Raw genomic sequence first — 21,104 nt, forward strand, 5'->3', positions numbered from 1 at the left:
AGTATAAACACAGTCCATCAACATGTGTGTGACAGGTGCTGCTCAAAGCGAAAAAACACTAACTGTCCATTTGATCCTTCAACCCTGGAGACTGTCACGGCACACATTTAAAAAGTGAGATGGAAAGGAAAATGCGGAAGAGTGTGTATTTACTCTGATCTGTAATCGGTGGTGAAAGAAGTAATCAGATAGGCTTTAAGAGTAGTACTTCCACAGTTCAAACACAGCCTACTGTATTATCTTGCTTTCAAACCTCACTCAAGTAAAAGTGCAAAAAGTCAATCAGAAAAAGTGCAAATAATGTATTTAGTTTAGGTTATTTATAATGCTGCAGAATGACTTATATTAATATGTGTTATATTAGTGTAATATTAGTAGCTGCTCATTTAGCCTATTTTACACACTGTTTTGGTTATTTAACAATGCATAATAACTATATTTTACGTCTTGTCTGTCCAGTCTTACTCTAAGTGAGGGGGGTAAAAAGTATATTTCCCTCTGAAATATAGTGAATACAGTACAGGTACCTCAAAGTCGTACAGTATTGGAGCAAATGTACCTAAATACACCACACCAATGTCTGTTTTGTATTTGTCAGACAGTTGTGTTCAGTACAAAAATAACAACAGTTAGTGGATACTGGTAAGGAGATCAGTAGCAGAGAAAGTGTCCCTGCATTTGTCTTGTAAAGCAGTGGTTAACTTTACAAGACAGTGGTTAACAGGACTCATGAAAATTATTCAAATAAGACAACAAAGTAGAACGTTATACATTTTATAGGGTAGAAAGACAAAAGTGGCTGGGAGCCACTGATTTAGAATCCGATATTATAACTGTCCTGACGTGTCAAAAGGTTGTGAACGGGTTTTAAAGAGTTTAAATGAATCCTCAAAAAAGGAAGAACCACTGAATGAAAGTAAAGTGAGGACTGAACACACGTGACCTTTGAAAATAATGGAAAATACAGCTCGGTCATGACAACCATGGAAATATGTGCATGAACGTGCGTGCAAATCAGCATTAGGAAAATAAACACAGCAATGAGAAACAAGGAAATGTTGTTGAGAATTACGCAGCATAGCATAGATCCACATCCGTATGCACGGTGGTCACATTTCTTGGAATAGCTTAATAATATCATTTCCATACACAAATATGAAGACAATCATAAACATTTTTTATGGAGCCATGTCCTTCACGCCACTGTATGAATTGCTGTAAGATTATAGAGCAGATTTGCATGTGCAACTTTCCTCAGTCATTTGCATGATATCAGAACAGACGAGGGGGGATACAGCGTTGCCTTTCAGCCTCTGAGCAGGTGTTTGTATTAGTACAATTAGAGTCGTCAAAGTGGAGCTCTTGAGATCTTGTCGTTTATGTTTCTGCCAACATTTTACAGCCAAATCAAATGAACACACACTAGCAGAGCTAATTACCAAAGTTCAATCAACTGAGAAACACAAGTGAAAGTAGGTGCACCCACCAGGTGCCTTCTTATTTAATTCGAGCAACACTGCAATAATACACACACACACACACACACACAAAGAAAGTCCTCCACTTACTTCAAACACGATAATCTATGAGGCATTTCTAACTGCATAATTATGCCCATATTACTGCCAACAAATCAAATTAATCAATTTGACTTGATGGTCCAATAACAACCTCTTATCAAATGTCTGGGACATGATGTGAGTGGACAAGTCATAGAGCCTGATATTTAAAAATTTAAAAATGAGAAATTCAGAGGTGCTCCCAGGCAGGTATGAGAAGAGGTTTTTGTCTCTATTTATGAAGCTCATCCACAACTTACAGTTTGAGGAGGGATGAATTATTTACAGTAGGACATCTCGAATTTTAACAAGCAATTGATGTATCCTCATGTTCTTGAGGAATTCCCTGAATAACTAAACTTCTCAGTTAAACCCCTTACAGTACGAAGGATATTATCATTAGTCACGCATTCACATATAAATATGATGGCTCAGAAGGTGAACAAAGAGGGAGGCAGGCCTCCCCAGAGGGGCACCAGACAGTTTCAGGGGAGGATCAGTGAAAATATTTCATTAGTTATCAAATGCAGATCATATAGAACAGCCTGAATGTGTGTTTTCTGGTTTTCCCAGAGTCAGAAATAAATAAATGCCCTTGGACAGATCACTTTTATTTATTTGTTGTAGTCTGAGTTATGTGGAACAGCAATATGGGGATATCGTGGCTCAGTTGTTGACTGTCTATGGGATCTAATAACATAATCATGATCCCATAGACATCTGGGAATAAAGCGAAACTAAGCAAGTAAACTAAGCTGGTGTGAGGGAATTCCTTTTCTCAAGCTTTGTCTGAGAGGAAACCTTTTGAAATCTAGAGGAAATGACTAACAGGTTCATGACAGATCATGTCTCCTTAACCTGAATGGTACAGTAGCAGTAAAACATAGCACATAGGAACTGACCCTTCCTTAGTCCCACCCCTTTTCACCCCATGCTCCTATCACAGTCAAGCGTGTCAATACCCAAAACAACTGAATTTTGAAAACGGTTTAAAAAAAAGCAACAGTCACATCTTAAGTTCGTTAACATTTGCAAAAACACTTACTAACTAGCTCCCTAACAATTCATGTAAATGAGTTAGCTGGCGTTTTGCTAACATTAGCTCACTAAGGATGTGAGTCTATATGCGTTGCTTTTATCTTATAGCCATCTTCAAAACTTGGTTTTATTCTCAAGATAGAAGAGGTACCACGTAGCATATCTGAGTACAGGAAAGGAGAAAGTTTAATGAGGTTCTGACCGAGACTTGCTCAACTGTGATTGGATCCCAGAGCAAAAAGGGGCAGGACTTAGGAAGTGTCAATTCACGATCACACTTTGAACCCAAACTCTGAGGATAATTCACTGTATCAATTTGCTATTATAAATAATTATTTATGGTGCGGTGTGCTTCGTTCCCCCTAATATTTCACATACATTACATTCACATAAGCGATCGTGTGGATGCATTGCATTCTGGTCGACTGAGGCTACAGCTGGTTAAGAGACTGGTTTTGCTGCCTCTTCTTTGATAGACTGCTCTGTGATATTTCTCAAATATTCCTTAAAAAACAGTTTTCTTCTGTCAACCAAACAGTGTAGCTTGGTAGAATTAAGTGTGAACACACCCATGACACATCTCTTCCCGTCTTTTTCACACTGAAGATGAAAGTTGTCTTTGAGTTGTGTGTGAATGAGTCAGATCAACTTTACAGACAGCTTAAGCACTAAGCTGCTTTAAGATACAGTAGTAGTAGTAGTATAGCCTGTATTATGTCTTTCCCAAGCCAATACTATGTTTGACATCTGATCGGTGTAGACATGACAAGATGACTTTAGTGTCACGTGACATTAAAAGAAGCAGCAGTTGGTGTGTTAAGTAGAAGAATGAGGGAAAGAGAAATCTGATATCACGGTGTATATTGGAGACATGTCTTGTTATTCAGCTATATCAGGTGATAAACTCCCGACTTGTCTCAGCAGTAGTTGGGCCAGAAGCGTCAGTAAGGTAAGAGTGTTTTAGTTTCTTGTTGCCCCTCACTGCTCCTGGTCTTCCTCTGGTTCCCTGAGGCCCTGACTGTGCAGAGTCTTCCCTGCCATCTCCATCATCGCTTGGACCTCTGGATCCATATCCAGGATACTCTTCTTACCCTGTCCCTCCTCGCCCTGAAACAGAAAACATACAGAAATACCAAGAGTTTAATTCTTCTAATCCTAAAAGGAAACAGCTGTACGATGTAAAAGAACTGAAATGTAAATGAGGTTCTCTATTTGTGGTCCAGTTGATACAGTTAATCACATGCCTGATGTTCATGCCTGCATCGAGAAAAAAAATGGCAGTGGATTTGTTATATATGGATTCAGTTCCCAAGGATGACTGGAATGCAGCATCATGTAACACTTGAAAAAGACAAACTTGTATGGTCTGAACGTACACCACAAAGAAGGGCATGAAAATGCCCATCCAGCTCCTGTGAGTTTATGAGTATCCTACTCTGCTGTGAGCCTGCAGTGTAGGACAGCTGAAGTTTCTTGTGCGCCTCTTTTGTCTGCTTCAAATGAAGGCAGAAAAAGACAAGAACAAGTGCTCTCACCTCTTCTGGTTCTGGGGGTTTTCCGACTGCCCACACTTCCACTGAGTCGATAGTGAAGTCCTCCTCTCCAGAGAGCTGAGGGCTGCCATAGGTGGTGCACTTGGGTCTTGCACGGCTATGACCACAACCAAAATTACTGTCCAGCCACAGACCAAAATAGTGGTGCTGACCGCCCATACCCTGAAGGCCAGAAAAGATAACACCAACACCAAGAGACACAGAATGCATGAATACAAGCACTTACTTTATTTTTTATTGGAATTTTCTAAATGCTACAAAAATCTTTTAAGCAATCCACTTAGGGGCAAAAAATATGAAAACATAAAATTTTACAAATGATTGTGTTATTAAAGTTGTTACGTAAAATTCTATATCAGATGTACTTATTGGATACATCGTTAATGATAAATATTGACTAGTGCAGCATTTTTAGGTGATTACTGCAGCACTACGTTGAACTTTGGTTGTATTTTCAGAGATGAACTAACACATAACATCTCAGTACAGGAAAAGAGAAAGTGGATCAAGGTTCTGACCTAAGCTTGTGGCTTTAACTGTGGTTGGTGCAGAGGCGGGCAAAGGGGCAACTTTGACTTATACATATACATAACTGTAAATAAACATCATATTCGTACAGTCATGACATGATAGGTTAGAGGCACTGGTTGACTGTTACATAGTGTTCAGTGATGGTTTTCTCTTCTAAATCATTCTGAATGGCTAATATACCACACAACCTCAATGCCAGTAGACATTTTCTCATTTTAACCTCCATGTTATAATTACAGGCCACGAGCGACTGAAAACGAATGTTCTGAACTTGTGTGGTCTCACCAGTCCGTTGGGCATGGTCTGCTGATTCTGGTTGAGGTACATAAAGTGTTGGTTGTATCCTGTTGCTGTATAAACTCTCAGGCTGGGGGACACAGTGAACAGGAAGCATCTGGAGTCACCTGCACACAGACAAATATACAAATTATAAAGATCTGAGTCAAAAATCAAGTGACAGCCCACACTATTCAAACAAGTAGCATTACTTCCTCAATGTGTCCTTTTATCTCTGCTTTAATATTAGACTAGATCTGAGGTCTGGTTCATACCAACATGAAAGTACTGTTTCTACCACAGCTTATAGATTTAAAAGTCAAGCCTGTTATTTACCAGAGACAACACACTTCAGTCCTGTGTGGCTGGGTTCTATGAAGCTTTGTCACTGTGTGGTCTAAGTTATTGATCTTTATATCTTTTTATTAGTTCACTTTAGTTGCTAGTTAGCTGTGGTATAATTGTATTAATTAAAACTAAAATATTTTTTATTGAGTTATATTTCAGACAAACTTTGTACTATTGGTTCACTTGCTAACATGAAAGAGTGAATCATGTAGGCTAATGTTTCTCCTGATGGTAAACTAAAGACAGCATTCCTCAAACAGAAGTTATGTTAAATCTATAAGTCATACAATATAAAAGTGCTGTGGGATTAGACAGAGCTAGTCTCTTCTCTCACCTTGGAACTGTGGTTTGATTTCCCAGGCGTGTGAGGCGAAGCCCCCAAAAACATGTCCCTTTGTGTCTCTGATAAGCAGCAGGGTGGGCCCACGCTTAGTCAGGCCAGCCACCATCCTGGTGAAGCTCTCCCCGTGCAGTCGAGTGGAAAACACAAGTCTCCAGGGGGCACTGTAGCTGTCTGGCAACTGGGGAGATTATAACAGAGTTGCACAATCACAGTGTTATGTAATTATGAATAGTAATACAGTTAAAGTTTTGAAAGTCCTGCATGTGTTTTCAGCTATTCTGACTGACGACTCAGTTTAAAGTAGAGTTAAGGTAACTGAAACGCCATGAAAATACATAAAAATGAGAAAGGTGAAAGTTCTCCAGTTACAAGTAACAGTTTCCATAACAGGATGGTATTTACAGTTGTTAGTCACATATCCAAGTAAATATAAGCAAAACCAAATATGACAAAAATCTCAAGTGAAACCTGAGACGCAGCATCATAGCCTGATCACTGTGTCCATTTGATGCATACACTGCCCTGCCCAACATAAAAATCCCTTACAGGATGACAACTTCACACCATGTACCAATGACTCTAAGCTTCCTGACAGTGACAGGCTTATTGTAGCTGGTGTTAGTAAAAATGACTCAAACAGAGATGTGAAATAAATGAGCAAAAAACAAGAAATCTATGCTTTGTCTGTGACATTATTGTGGAATACAGTGTAGTGTAGTGTAGTGTAGTGTAGTGTAGTGTAACAAGTGGTTCCTTTTAAAAGTGTGAAAACAAATTCTGAAACTGTTTAAACTTGTTGTAAAAATGTACCAAAGCTAAAGGAAATGAGAAAACCATGATGGCTGATTTGTTTGACAGGAAGTTGCAAACTAATAGTTCAGTGAATTTTGAAATGATAGTTTTCACATGTACAGTAAGTCTCATTTAGAATGTGATAATAATGGTAGCACTGATGACTTTCTTAAGTAATGGAAACATTTATGTTACCGCTTCATTCATTATGTGCAAAGCAAATGGTTTATGATGTCGCTGTGGACATCACAGTGACGTCTAATGAATTGTATTAACCTTCAATAGAACTAGATAACAATAACGCAGGTGGAACTGATCACAATGCTGCTGAACATATAAAATATAACGGAAAAATCTGTTCCTCTTCTTGCCACTTGATTTACTGCATGTCTAGTTCATAACATTCCACTACCAGAGCTCTCAGTGCTGGTAGTTCCTGTTATGAGAAGAAAATAGGTCAAATCAACAGTCGTGGTATCTATATGACGCAGATAGTTTCCGATCCCAGGGAGAATTCAGATTCATAAATGATATTTCATTTGGCTGAACAGACATTAAGCAGCACAGAGATGGAAATGTGGTTGAAGGTACGGCATCTTCAGTGGCATGTATTGATTCTGACTGCTGCTCTACTGGCTAAAGACAATTTTTAACAGCGTTTCACTCATGTTCCACTGTCATATATGACAGTGGAACATGACATACTGTACACATTCATGCTGCTATATAGTGCTGATTATTATGATATATTGCTGCTGTATGCAGTTTATAAGCCCGAGCCTGTCCCTCATGTTACACTGGCACATACCACTGTCCACCGTCATACCAGTGCTAGGCCACTCTCCTATTGGCGCGTAACTGGTGTTCTCCTGTATGTAAAGTGTGCAGTGCAATCTGTCTAACGTTAAACTTGTGTATCATAGAACAAGCAGTTCAATGACAAACCATTTGTGGATTAAGCACAAAGAGAAAACAGCTGAGACAGGCAACCTCTCATCAGCTCATTTGCTAACGTCGGCTTGTACTTTGAATAAAAGATCTTGGTTTGTATATTTGTCATTGTCATCCTGTGAGCACAAAACCTCTCACATATACAACTCTCTTTTTGCAGTTCCTGAAGACAGTGGAGAAAAAAAACATACATGTGTATCCACCAATAACATTACGGTCAATGTGCAATGACACGTGATCTTTTATGGCGATCTCTTCATTCAATGTGAACTAGCAGAGATGGAGCTCAGAGATGCTAGCAGGAACTCCTGCGAACATTGCTTAAACAATGTGAGTAGATCTATAATAAATTTATTTAAAAAAGGCAGTGGGTGGGTCTGTGGGTTCCTAAACAAGGCCTTCCTACCATAGCATAAAGCTCACAGTGGTGAATCCAGTCTTTACAGTTGTAGTGATGAATCTAAGAGAAGCATGGTAAGCTGTGTCGCTCATATGCAATGCCTGAGCAGGGGCACACATGTACAAAAGGTCCCCATAATCCAGTATAGGTAAAACTGTTGCAGCAACAAGTCTCTTTCTTACATTAAACAGGAAACACAACTTGTTTCTGAAACAGAAACTTAACTTAAGCCTCGTTTTTTTTCAACAAGCACTGTACATGTGCTTTAAAAGTCAGAGAGTCAATGATTAGAATAAATCAAAAAGTTCTCCCTCCCTTTGATAAGAATCAAACAGTTTGAGAAGAACTTTAATATCTACTCAGTAACAATGAGCATTGGTGTACCTGTGGAACCATGCTGCTTATATAAGGCAGTGGTATATTTGATGCTTTTGATATCAGTCATGGGGTCAGGCAGTGTGTTATTATTAGGCGACTGAGCATCGTGGAGCGGAAGTCAATGGTGTTGCTGGTACTTTTTTAATCCTTTCACTTTTCTGTCTAAATGTCATTGTTCTTTTTATCATCTTCCATTCATTATCATTATTTCTTTCAGAAAAATTTGGACAGCAGTCCGTTCCATCTATATGCCGAAACACGGGACACAGTTGTTATGATGGTGGCACTATAGCAAATGTCTAAATTTCCTAAATTTTACCTGCACTGTCCAACCAAAGGAAGAGTAAACAAAGTTCAGTCTGAATCTACTAACATGATGTCATATGAATTTGTATTCTGACCTGTGGTGCCAGAAACATGAGTGTGGGAAGATCCAACAGACTCTTCAGCTCTTTCCAAGGCGTCTCCCTGCAGGGGGGCAGCAGGGTTGGTGCCGGCCGGCCACTCAGGGACACATTTAGGCCTTCAGCTACCAGCATCTCTAGGTACAAGGACACCTGGGAGACCCTGAAGATCCAGTCCTCCAGAGAGGAAACATCACAACCTCCCTGATCTTAGGAGATGAGCATCAACAGGGACATTCCTAACTATTAAGTACTATTAATACGTTCAAAAACCTTCATATCACCTGTTTACCTGAGGGTTTGAGTTCAGAACACAACTGCTCTGCCAGGAGTTTGACACCCAGGGAGTCATCACCCATTCTCTCTGGTTTCCAGCCCTGCAGACGCCCTCTGTGGACCAGAATCTGAACTACAGCAGAAATCAGGTCCTGTAGGAACTATGTAGAACAGCAAATGGGCCATAAAAGGTTAAAGGAAGCAGAATCAAAAGGATAGTTGTGACAAAAGATAAAGCAGTGGAAGAGAAATACCTCAGAAATTGACACATTATTTCCTGTCTAATTTACCCTCTACTCACCTCTGCTACCTGCTCACATGTCACAACTGTTGCTGCTGGCCCTGCTCCACGCTGGGACATGGCCATGACGAGAGGAGCCCGTTCTTCTGCAGTACCTCGCAGGGTGTCTGCTAGGAAGATGACCAATTGTTCTCGACCTACTCCGGACGCAGCAGTGGTGCTGGGCTTCCCTGTGGCTGCAGGTGCTGCCTGTCCAGGGTCTATACAACACATGCACTGGTAGACCCTCTTCACCATGGAGTCAGGTGCCAGGCTTCCCATTGAGCACTTGGAGAGATGAAATGAAGAGGTGAACACACTCACAGAAAACACCTTTCCCTGACAAATGTACTGACAGATGATAGATCCATCTCTGAGTAAACATGCAGTGCAAAGACTAACCAAAACAGGTCAAACAGCTCTTATACGTGTGAGTGAAATTGAAACTAATTATTCTAAAGTCTATTCGCCGCTTTATCAGATTATCACACCTGCAGCATCTGGAGTGTTAGAGTCTTCCCTGTTGCTGCTGAGGGGCCCCCAGCACCGCCCTGGAGCCTGTCGAAGACCCCCTCGACCACAGGCCGCTCCTCGGGGCGAAAGCGGGCCAGCCGCTTCTGCACCAGCACGCTCTCTGTGTTACCCATGGTGCTCTGCTTTCAGACACATACTGTAATATGGCAGAACACACATATACCATATAGTCATTATGTGCACACACAGCGAGCTACAAGAAAAATAATAAGCCACTCTAAAACAGCTGGCAGTACAGTCATATATCATAGAGCTACTTATAAAATTAAAATGATATTATCATTATTATTGTTATTATTCATTTATGAATTGTTATGCCCTGTGTTTTGTTAAAGGTCTTTAGAGCCACTTTGTACGTGATATATATATATTCATATATAACGTATGTATACATATATAATGTGTGTGCTTACTAATAATCAATAAAACATCTAAAAGCAATATTTAATGAGACACCTAGCCCACAAATGTCGACCTTTTTATCTTGGACCTCGGATGATTAGCTCATGCTAACTACCAGGGCACAGCATTACTTCATTTCTCTTAGGTTATAACAGCTCCAGCCTGTTATATGAAATAGTTTGGGTGAGTATGATCGTGCATGCTGTTCTCAAAGCTTCAGCGTTCAAACTAAACGTGTCTGTGTGTCGCTAACCTTTCAAAGAAGGACAGCTACGCTTCACATCCTGCATCCAGTGACAACAAACCGTACACTTCCTGGTATTTATAGTAATGACGCTTGTAGTAGCCAATCAAGTGACCCAAATGGTCAGCTGTTTCATTGTGATTGGTCTATCGTGACAGGAGGCGGGACGATGGGCCGATGCTTAGTAGCGATATGTTTATTACACACAGGGTCTATATAATATAATATAATATAATATAATATAATATAATATAATATAATCTCAAAGGAATATAATACAATCTTACTAGAATAGTAATATAATATAAAGTAATAATATAATATAAATATTAAAATATACTTAATTTAATATAATATTTATATGATTTCTATATGATACTATATATAATGTAATATAATATGCATGTTGTATGTTTACATGGGTTGTGGTATATTATAAGTAAGTGCATGTGATACAGGATATAGGTAAACATACAGCTAAATTTAAACATGAAATGAATACCGCAGATTCTTACACATGGCACCTTTAAAGGTGTAGTTGTGGGGATTTGAAGTGGGGTTGTATGAGGTACTTATAGCTACAGTAGAGAAGTAGAGCTATGCACGTAAAAAGGCTCATCTCTGAAAAATAATTATCTGTTTAGGTGTACACCATATTAAGAATATTTTCAATGCTTGCTGTCAGACAAACTTTTAATTTGGTGCTAACTTTAGAACTTCTCTGATGGCAAAGCAAACATTACAAGCAGTCAGTGAGGGGTCACACACCTCGTGTTAAAGACAACTTGCAGTACAATAACATGACATGTTTGGTATCAATAGATTCATTGCAAACTTAAAAGTAGGATGAATAAATAAATAACTGAGGAGGAGGATTATTCCAATATTTAGATCATGGTGACCTTCTATTTTTCACTTCCAGATGAAGTGAACTTACCATGCTGCTCTCAGTGTATTCCAGTTGTCGTGCTTCTGTTACAGGTAGCAGACTTGTGTTGCTCTTGTTCAACCCAGTTAAATTAATAGTATTCTTCATTACAGACTAACTACAACTAACTCACTACAGCCTAATCACCTATAGATGATTTCTCCTCCTCCGCAGCTTCTATCATGTTAATACAGGGATGAAAACTTGGGAAGATCGAACAAGTAACACAGCAGGACAGACACAAAATCCCGCAGAAATCATTTAATTGTTCTATTTTGGGTAAACAAAAAAAATATCAAGAAAAATGGTGACTGTCAGAAGTTGGATTCATATGTCAGCACTGCATAAAGGGAATGTCCCAGTGTCCCATAGCTCAGTCCACAGTCCTTGCCTTGGGAACTTGCCGGTTCAAGTCCCACATGGACCAAAAATATGGAAGGTGGACTAGTAGCTGGAGAGGTGCCAGTTCACCTCCTGGGCACTGCCAAGGTGCCCTTGAGCAAGGCACCGATCCCAGCCCATCACTCCACCATCTCTCTCCACATTTGCATGTCTATGCCCTTGTACCTTGTACTGCACATGTGTGTCTGGGTTAAAATGCATGTCAAAATAAAATAGAGTGAAAAAAGAATTTCCCCATTGAGGGATTAATAAAGTATATCTTCTTCTTCTTCCCAGTAAAGCAGTGTGACAGTGAGACATCATTCGTTTTTACACATTGACATTTTCAAAAAGTTCTCCTCTGGATGAAGTTCATTGAATCAGTGACAGAAAAACCTGTTACAGTGGTTTACTGCTGTGGCTGCTGCTCATTGCTGCTCTCCTCCAGGTGGAGGCGCTGTAGGACAAACACACACTAGTGCTTTCTGGAGGTTTTTCATATTTCAAGAAAATCCAAAGCAGTGAAGAAGCTCTTGAACGTAGACAGAGCTTGTCATTGACCGTGTGTGTTGTCCCAGCTGTTTGTTTGTACAGTACAAAGAGTGTAAAAAGACTGGGTCCCGCTGTGTTACTCAGGCTGCACTACAGCGTCTATTCACAGGCGCGATCCCACTACTGAGCGGCACGGGGGCTTTGACCTGCTCCGTGTCCGACCTTGGCCGGTGCACCCCTCCTTAGACGACCTGGTGGTCCCGGGCTCCCCCAGGAGCACCATATCGATACCGAACTTGGTGCGGACACCTGCTCGACATAGTCCGCTGCAGCTCAGAGCTCCTGAGCTCAAACGATCCTCCAGCCTCAGCCTCCCGGTAGCTTGGATTACAGGCACGCGCCACCGCACCCGGCAACACCTGTCCTCGTGCATAGGGGGTTTGAGTTTTTAAATGTGACGTCATCAAGGTTGTTCAAGGTGGGGGTATAAAAAAAAAAAGGTAAAAAGTTTGTTCACATCAGAAATAATTTAACACACCACACCATTTGTACATTGTACACACCAACCTGATACAGTTACATGATACATATTCACTAGACGTGACACTAGTGACAAAATATTGCAGAATAAAACTTTGACAATATTGTGGAGCTGAAAAATAAATCACAATAATACCACGATGAGTTATAACTTACTAAAGATGCATTTTTTTATGAACATATAAAGGAAACTATGAATCCATCCAAGCTGTCAACCGTTAGATGCCTTGTGCTTAAAATGTCAGTTCAAAAAAATGTCATCCTGCTCCAGAAATCTGAAATCAGTTTGTGTGGAGATGTTTCATTTGGTCTGTCTGGCAAACTGGGGTGTTTGCTCCAACCAAGTTCAAACATTTTCTTAACTCTACTAACCCAAACACAACTGGTTCTTTGAAGAAAAGTGAACAGAAAAAAGCAGTGATGAAGATGATGTGTCGTGTAAATACATCAAAGCGGTGTCTGTTGTCACTTAAATGTAGGCGTGATGAGGTTTTAAAAGCCCTTCAACCTTTTCTGGATTCCAAAATTGTAGGTATGTTTGATATTTGAGCCTTTGGTTTATTTAGTGGTTTACCCACAAAGCTCCTTCCACTTGTTGTCTAATTAGACCTCTTCTCAGGACTGTGTGGATGTGTACAGACTGAGCTTTATGAACACCTTCTGTTGTCTGTTTCAGTCTGGTTAAGGTGGTACAACTCACATCACTTACTGTGATTTTGTAAACCTCCTATTGTGTTGAAAGAAAATCTTCCATTATCTTTTGAGTCAAATTGACCTGCACTGTCTATACACACTCAGGCAAATAATCAGTTTAAATTACTGCAATTTTATTATCTCGTCAGAGAATTCAGAGAAACATTACAGATGACTTGCTTTTTTTTTTTTCTTAGTTTGGTTTTCCACTTCCACTGTGTATTTTTTGTGCTATGACTGTTGAAGCTTTGAAGCAGAGTTTCAAAAGCAACTTTCACCTCTGAGCTTCAATTCTTGCATTAGATTACTCTGTGGCATTTGTCTTGTGCTCTTGGCACAAAATCAACAAACATGATGAAGACCTCCTAATGTGTGCTGTTTTATCTGCTCCTCAGGGCTTGTCTTATCAGGGTTCTTATGTTAGAAGTCAAGTTTTAGATTGATATTGACAGTGTGCTCAGATGATGTATATTCAATAATTATTTTTGTGTTTAATCACATTATCACACAGCAAACCTGAGGATTATTCTAGCACAGTAATACTGCACATGCTGCACAAAGAGGATGAGAAACAAGGCCCAGCAGCTAATTTCCACCTTGCTTTAATTAAAGTACGACACTATATATGCAGATAATCATAATGAACAGTAGTGGACCCAAACTGTAAACACCAACCACAGAAGAGAATAAATTTAAACAGTTTATTCAACCAAATTAATAGAAGCAGGGTGACTGGATGAGATCTTAAGGATGGAGATCCAGAACAGTGCAAGGCTGGTGGTGGCAGAAAACTTCAGGAGCAGGTGTTTAGATAGGACTGAACTGGATGGATGACTGGCAGGACTTCCTGAAGCACAGGGAAAGCAAGGTTAAACAGGATTCACAAAATGAGCACACACAAGGTTGGCCGTTGTGTAATTACCACAAAAGGACACTGAATAACATGGCACAGTCTGGATGGTTGAACCAGTCTTTAATATAGCAGGGATGACTGGATGATGAGCAGCAGGTGGTGAGAGGGAGACTGGAGGTCACACCCAGCAATACACAAAACAGAGAGGGAGACAGACAAGTCAGACACAAGCAGAAGGTGAAGTCTGCACTTACATTTCCTATACAAGTAAGAACTACCTACCACTATCTGCAGGTGGAGGTGGCCTGCAGGTTGTAGGCTGAGGCTGAAGGTGGATGATCAGGCTACAGTTGGCTGCCAGAGTCTGCAGTTGGAGGTGGCCTGCAGATTGCTGGCAGAGGTTGGTGGGTGGAGGGCCAGCCAACCGACTTGCAGTCCACCTCTACCTGCACTCTCTGGCAACAAGCTGTAGTCTGGCCCTGAAAGATGGGTGGTCCTAAACACAATGGTTTACATACCAGTTATCTAGCTTGTGGTTTTTGTTGATTGTTGCTGATTCATGGTGTTAGGTGCAAACGTTACTACAGAAAAACATAGTTGAAGATGAGTCTGATCTGTTTTAGGCATCTTTTCTGGTCAGGTTATAGATCAGGGATGTCCAATCGTCATGAGCCCACAGGCAGAAAAAGAAGGATTAAGATAACATCAAGTTTTGTGGGTTTTTCTCCAGGTGCTCTGGTTTCCCACACAATTTTTTTTTGTGTGTCTTATTAACATCATAACTGAAGATACAATTTTAATATTCATTTAAATATTTATGCAATTTAAATGTAAGTACAATTTGACACAAATAAATACAGTACAATACAGTGGGATATGTTAACAAGAAACACAAATATTACACACAATATGATAAATTGCATGAAACTGATATAAAATGACATGATACCTATGTTACGACACAAAAACAATAAGGCTATGTGATGTGATAATTAGACACATATTGCTTCATATATACATGATATATGATACAACATGATGCAGTGCAATATATATGAATCAATAGCACTATAAGACACCAAATTATTTAATACAATAAATACAAAGGATGCGTAATGTACATGAGGCAGATTGCTTTGACAGTATATAGGCACACCATACATAGATTTTATATGAGTGGTGATATATGCATGTTTTAAAGAACAAAACTGAGTTTAGACAACAAGAATAAGTAGTTTACAGTATGCACTACACACATGTTTGATGCACAGGGTTATTTATTGCACAGGGACAGTTCCTGACACTGTGTGTCTGTCTGGTGTTAACTGTTTATCAGAGTGATGGTCTGTGGGAAGAAACTGTTTGGTTATCTGGTCGTTTTGGTGTACAGAGTTCTGTAGTGCCTCCCAAGGGAGAGAAGTTGGAAAAGGTTGAGTCCAGGGTGTGATGGAGGAGGGGAGGATGGAGGGGCAGGCACTATTAAGATTTGACATTTATAGTTAAAGGAAAAGGGGGAAATGAATGTTTATGACATAATTTAAAAAAACAAACATGAATAATATGATATGGAAATGTTAATTATCAACATATTCATATGGTCTTCCAGAAAATCTAAAGTAAAATAGGGTTCTGAGTTTGGGTCGGATGGCATCATCATCATTTTATCACAAACTGGTTTTCACATGCAAACAATATATAATTCACAGTAGAATGAGGAAGAACTGTAATTTCATTGTGGGCACCTTTCACCAGTAGTAGCCTACACAGGAGCAACTGAAGGGGGACTTTTGTAGAAACAGTACATAACTGAAAAACACGAACTTTTTTGGCATGAGACTTACTCTGTGAGTGCACTGAGCTGGATGTGTTGCATTGTAATTAAGTCTTGTGGGACAGTGGATGCACCCGCGTCGGCACAGCTGAATGCAGGTGATGTGCAGCCATCTGCCCATGTCAAGTAAACAAACAGCTTGTAAAGATGATAAATCAGTGTGTGCAGCATGAGATGAACCACATATATCCAGAAAATAATTTCTAAACCTCTGCTCTTTGGAGTGCATTTACTATAAGAATATCTCCTAGGTTGATATGTGGGACATAATTCTCTTATTTGAATTCGTATAGATATATGACCCACATATAGGTTGATACTAAACTGTAGGAGTGATATTAACAAACTGGGTTTCTCCTAAGAAACTGGCGACGTGTAACTTTTGCTGACTAGTGACCATAGATCCATAAAGTAATCCATAAATTTCACTTCTTATCAGCCAAACACTGGACAGCAGTTTATGATAGGACAAAGTGTAAAAAGGGTAACTGCCAATCATTTTATCATTTAAGTCATGACGATTGTAAGGTAAGCAGCTCATCAATATTTACCAGTGTTAGAAAGTGATGGAGAAGATCTGGAAAAAGTGAAAAATTAAACCATTAAAGGCAAATGACTAAACTTTCAAGATGAGGTTCACATTACAAAGTTAGAATATGTGAGAACAAGTAACCAGAGCAGTTACAATTTCGATCAGTCTTTCGATTTCCTTCTCTCTGTTGCATTATTGAAGCAAGTACAGACAGAACCAGACGATACACATGCTTCATTGTTATGTGACTGTGTATGCTAATGTTGATCACTTTGAATTAAGCTGTGTTAACTAACCTATATTGATTTAGCTGTCAACATGTTGTTCAGTTGTTCTTCTGTTTTATTCTCTTTGCCCACTTCCCCTCCTCTATTGCATCCGCATATGGTAAAAGACTGACTTACTGACTGAAACCCACCATTTGAATAAAAAGAGCCACACACCACATATACAAATTTGCAGACTGAAACTGACTTCAAATTGTTCTTGCATATCCATTTTAAGAAAAGTTATTGTTTTCTTACCACATGTAATTGTCACTTGTACTTTCTGTTCAAATGCAAAGAGAATGAACTCATTACATTTTCATTGATTTTTCTGTAAAGACAAACACACTGACATGCATTCAAAACGATCCTAACCCAAAACCTTTTTCTCTTGCGGTTTTGATGTAAATGCCACATGAAGCCGGTCACAAAGGGAACTGTGCATTTCCCAGATATTAGAGCAAGACACCTTACTCTGGTCTGTGATGGCATCCTTCCCTCAGCTGGGACTTTTGCTGTGAAGTGCAACCTTGTGTAACAGACCTGTTACAGTAGGCAGCTGTGACAAAGCAGGTGAACCCAAATGCAACAGAGACCGAAATGTAATCAGTTAAATTGAGTTTATTGTACACAGTATCTGGCAATTGATGATGGCTTAGCTACTATGGGTATCATATAGGTAACTAAATGATCTGGCAACCTCTGCATGAATGAGCCAAGTTTAAAAACTGCGACAGTTGATGTAAATTGGGAAGATCTATTGTAGGTGGATAGGATGATTAGCAAAATAGGATGAGCATGGCACACAGGGCCGCTCCTCAGGTGAATGACCATCCTAGTCGATCATATACTGCAGGCCCAAGTTTAAGTGGGAGACATAGAGGGCATGGTGAATCCTCATAGAACCAGGTAACTTCAGTTTGACAGCAGTTGAATTTATCAGCAGCAAAAGTCCACTGATGATCCATAGTGTGCTTGTTGTTGTGGGTGATTTGGAGAAGAGCTGCTTGGGTGCTTCTCCAGACGCTTTGGCACCATTGGAAAATTATGATACACAGAGGGAACAGCTAACTCACGTTTCTGTGAAGGGAGCAGAAGTCGATAACCCATAGACGCCTCAAAAGGTGACACCCCAGTAGCAAAGAGGTCAGGGAGTTGTGTGCATGTGTGATTCAAAGAAGATGGCTACTCCAGGGTTCAATGTTGCCACACAATGCAAGGCCAACTTCACATCCTGATGAGATCTATTAATTCTCAGCATTGGTTTGAAGATGGAATCCAGAACAGAGACTGACCATACACCTGTGCTTGACAAAAAACCGTCCAAACCTGGGACACAAACTGGGGACCACTATCAGAAACAATGTCACATGGTATGTCCTGCAGGTGGAACTTATGGTTTAATACAGGTATTTGTGTGGGTTCACAATACAACAGGCCTAACATCATGAATCAAACAGATGTAGCCACAGCTTCCAGATCAATGTCTGATTCCCAGACACATGTCCAGTTGACCCTTCTCTTCAGTGATACTACTAAAACTGGTCTGGGAATCATTCAGAGGAGCATTCAATGTACCACGCAAATCTTTATTACAAAGGTCTCTGCACAGAGGCGGTTGACCTTTCACCGTAACCCTGTGGCTACAGAGATACATTAAGAATAAATGAATTCATTAATTAGTAACTATTTGATGGGTTGTCACTGATTCATACAGAGCAAGGAGTTATAGTTTAATTAAAGTAGAATCTTCAGCACTAAAAAGATGTGCTGTATTAGTAATTGTAATGAATCCAAAGAGAACGATAAAAAAAGGGGGTTAGAAAGTGGATTTTTTTGTGATTTGTACAGTAATAAAATGTAGAGGTGAAAGAAATATGTGTTGCCTTGAGGCATGAAGATGGGTGAGTGATGCATACATGTGACACTCACAAGAAGACACTTTGTACAGAAACAATTCTCCTGACGTTATGGGCAAATGTAAAAATGTTCTCTTCTGACAGAGTGAGCTAAAAAATATGACATATTGTACAAAACATATGCATACTAGTATATATTAAGCATGTCAGTACAATTTGTGATGTCAGTGGGATGTGATTAACAAGAAACAGAAATATTATACACAATATGATACATCGAAAAAAATGGATATGAAATGACATGATACCTATGACGCAAAAACAATTAAGATATGTGATGTGATAATTAGATACATATGTATATATAACACAATATGATGCAGTACAATATATATTAATCAATACCATCTATACAAGATATGATGTGATTAGATAGGATGCAATATAATACAATAAGATACCAAATGATTCAATACAATATAAATGACAGGGACATCAGAATTACTATGCGTATACATCTATTATTCCTCTCAAGTATATTAAAGAAACCAAACTTATTGACAACAATCACTGTACTGAAAATCACACACACATACAGTATACAGTCGTAACCAAAATTCTTAAGAATGACACAAATATTAATTCTGACTAAATCTGCTGCCTCAGTTTTTATGATGGCAATTTGCATATACTTTGCAAGAAAACACATGCTGCCATCATAGCTTTGCACAAAAAGGGTTTCACAGGCAAGGATATTGCTGCTAGTAAGATTGCACCTAAAACAACCATTTACTGGATCATCAAGAACTTCAAGGAAAGAGGTTCAGTTGTTGGGAAGAAGGCTTTAGGGAGCCCAAGAAAATCCAGCAAGTGCTAGGACCGTCTCCTAAACTCAATTCAGCTGCAGGATCGGGGCACTACCAGTGCACAGCCTAGTGTCAAGAAGGGCAGCAAAGAAGCCACTTCTCTCCAGGAAAAACGTCGGGGACAGACTGGCATTTGGCAAAAAGTACAGAGATTGGAGAGTCAGAGACACTCTCAAAGTACATCATAAGTGCCTGAGTCGGTCTCACATTCTGCCGAACTCATCCTGGTGGATAGACTTTAAACCCCAAGATAACACCACAAATACTACACGCCCAGAATTAGTCAAAGAGAATGTCTTTACCCATGGAGGTGTTACACAGATGTCTGTTTACGCAGATTGGAACGTCAACAGCAAGCTATCTATTATGTCTAGGAAGGCAGCAATAGGTCTCTTCGACCCTGGCCATCACAGTGTTGAGAAAGACTGGCACCTACTGTTCTCAACCAAAGCCAAACAACTAACACTGCCGAGGACCTCAAGGCCCACATGTGACCTTGTGTAACCTAAGGATAGAAAATTCCATAACATGGGTTTGCTTTTCAGCCAAGGGAGTGGGCTCACTCACAATTTTGCTGCAGAACACAGCCAGGAATAAAGAATGGTACCAAAACATGCTCTGAGAGCAACTTCTCCCCATCATCCACCAACAGTTTGGTGACAAACAATCCTTTTCCAGCATGATGGAGCACCTTCCCATAAGGCAAAAGTGGTACCTAAGTGGTTCAGGGAACAAAACATCAAAACTTTGGGTCCATGGCCAGGAAACTCTCCAGACCTTACATTACATTACATTCTCAAACCTTTTGGCCTCAACTGTACAAGTCAAACACTTTTACACATCTGAAATACTTTTTGGGAAACAGGGTTGTAAATTTGTGGGCCGTAAGAGGCTAAAAGAGCTGAGAGGAACGTGAAGCTGGTGATTATCTGTGCGTCTGTGACTGGGAGCAATATAACACATTATCATTTGATCCAATATAAAAATATTGGTTCTAGCAGCTTTAAACATAAAAGACATCACTCTATGTTAATGATTAATTTCACAATAAGCAAGGTACAGCAGTGATTAATTAGTGCAAAAACACCATCACACAGATGCACAGTGGTAACTCGGAGAACACGCTGTGATAAACCAAATATTGAATAAGTGGTGACAGAGTTGTAATTTATAATATAATTATAATTGAAATATAATGTATAGAGCTGTCTAAACTGGAGCAGACATACATGTTCACACATTTAGAGCAGTGTTTTGTTATTATTATTATTTTTTTTTAATCCTTTCAGCCACAACCTGTCGCTCCTTCACACACACACAGATAATACACCACCACTGGAAACGCGGGAGTGGGAGGTGCCGAGGTGCATCTGCCCTACGGTAGCCAGGAGGGACATTTCATTACTGGCTGAATAAGCATGTGTGTGTGTGTGTGTGTGTGTGTGTGTGTGTGTGTGTGTGTGTGTTGGTAGACCCAGTGCCTTCAAATGTGTGTAATGATGATGATGAAATGGTGAATGTGTCATGTATTGTAGGTGGTAGATTTAAACTAAT

The 21,104-nt window shown here is 39.7% G+C and overlaps 1 protein-coding gene across 1 annotated transcript; it reads right to left on the reverse strand.

Moving 5' to 3' along the window:
- Positions 1-2,152: 2,152 nt before the first annotated feature.
- Positions 2,153-10,387, reverse strand: meak7 (MTOR associated protein, eak-7 homolog). The gene is made up of 9 exons (XM_019264906.2): positions 10,319-10,387; positions 9,621-9,799; positions 9,151-9,417; positions 8,866-9,010; positions 8,571-8,782; positions 5,640-5,826; positions 4,967-5,085; positions 4,133-4,312; positions 2,153-3,704 (listed from the first exon to the last, which is right to left on the reverse strand). Exons 2-9 carry the CDS (start codon positions 9,774-9,776, stop codon positions 3,576-3,578), a joined length of 1,395 nt encoding a protein of 464 aa, XP_019120451.2. The 5' UTR covers positions 9,777-9,799; positions 10,319-10,387; the 3' UTR covers positions 2,153-3,575.
- Positions 10,388-21,104: the final 10,717 nt, after the last annotated feature.

The sequence above is a fragment of the Larimichthys crocea genome, chromosome XXI (genome assembly GCF_000972845.2).
Source record: "Larimichthys crocea isolate SSNF chromosome XXI, L_crocea_2.0, whole genome shotgun sequence".
NCBI classification, from domain to species: Eukaryota; Metazoa; Chordata; class Actinopteri; family Sciaenidae; genus Larimichthys; species Larimichthys crocea.

What these genes read in the sequence shown, in the direction of transcription:
- meak7 (XM_019264906.2), bottom strand. Translation starts at nt 9,776, where the DNA reads ATGGGTAACACAGAGAGCGTGCTGGTGCAGAAGCGGCTGGCCCGCTTT. An exon ending in CATGTGAGCAGGTAGCAGAG is followed by an intron (nt 9,011 to 9,150) that starts GTGAGTAGAGGG and finishes TGTTCTACATAG; the next exon opens with TTCCTACAGGACCTGATTTC. An exon ending in AATCAAACCACAGTTCCAAG is followed by an intron (nt 5,086 to 5,639) that starts GTGAGAGAAGAG and finishes GTCTGTGTGCAG; the next exon opens with GTGACTCCAGATGCTTCCTG.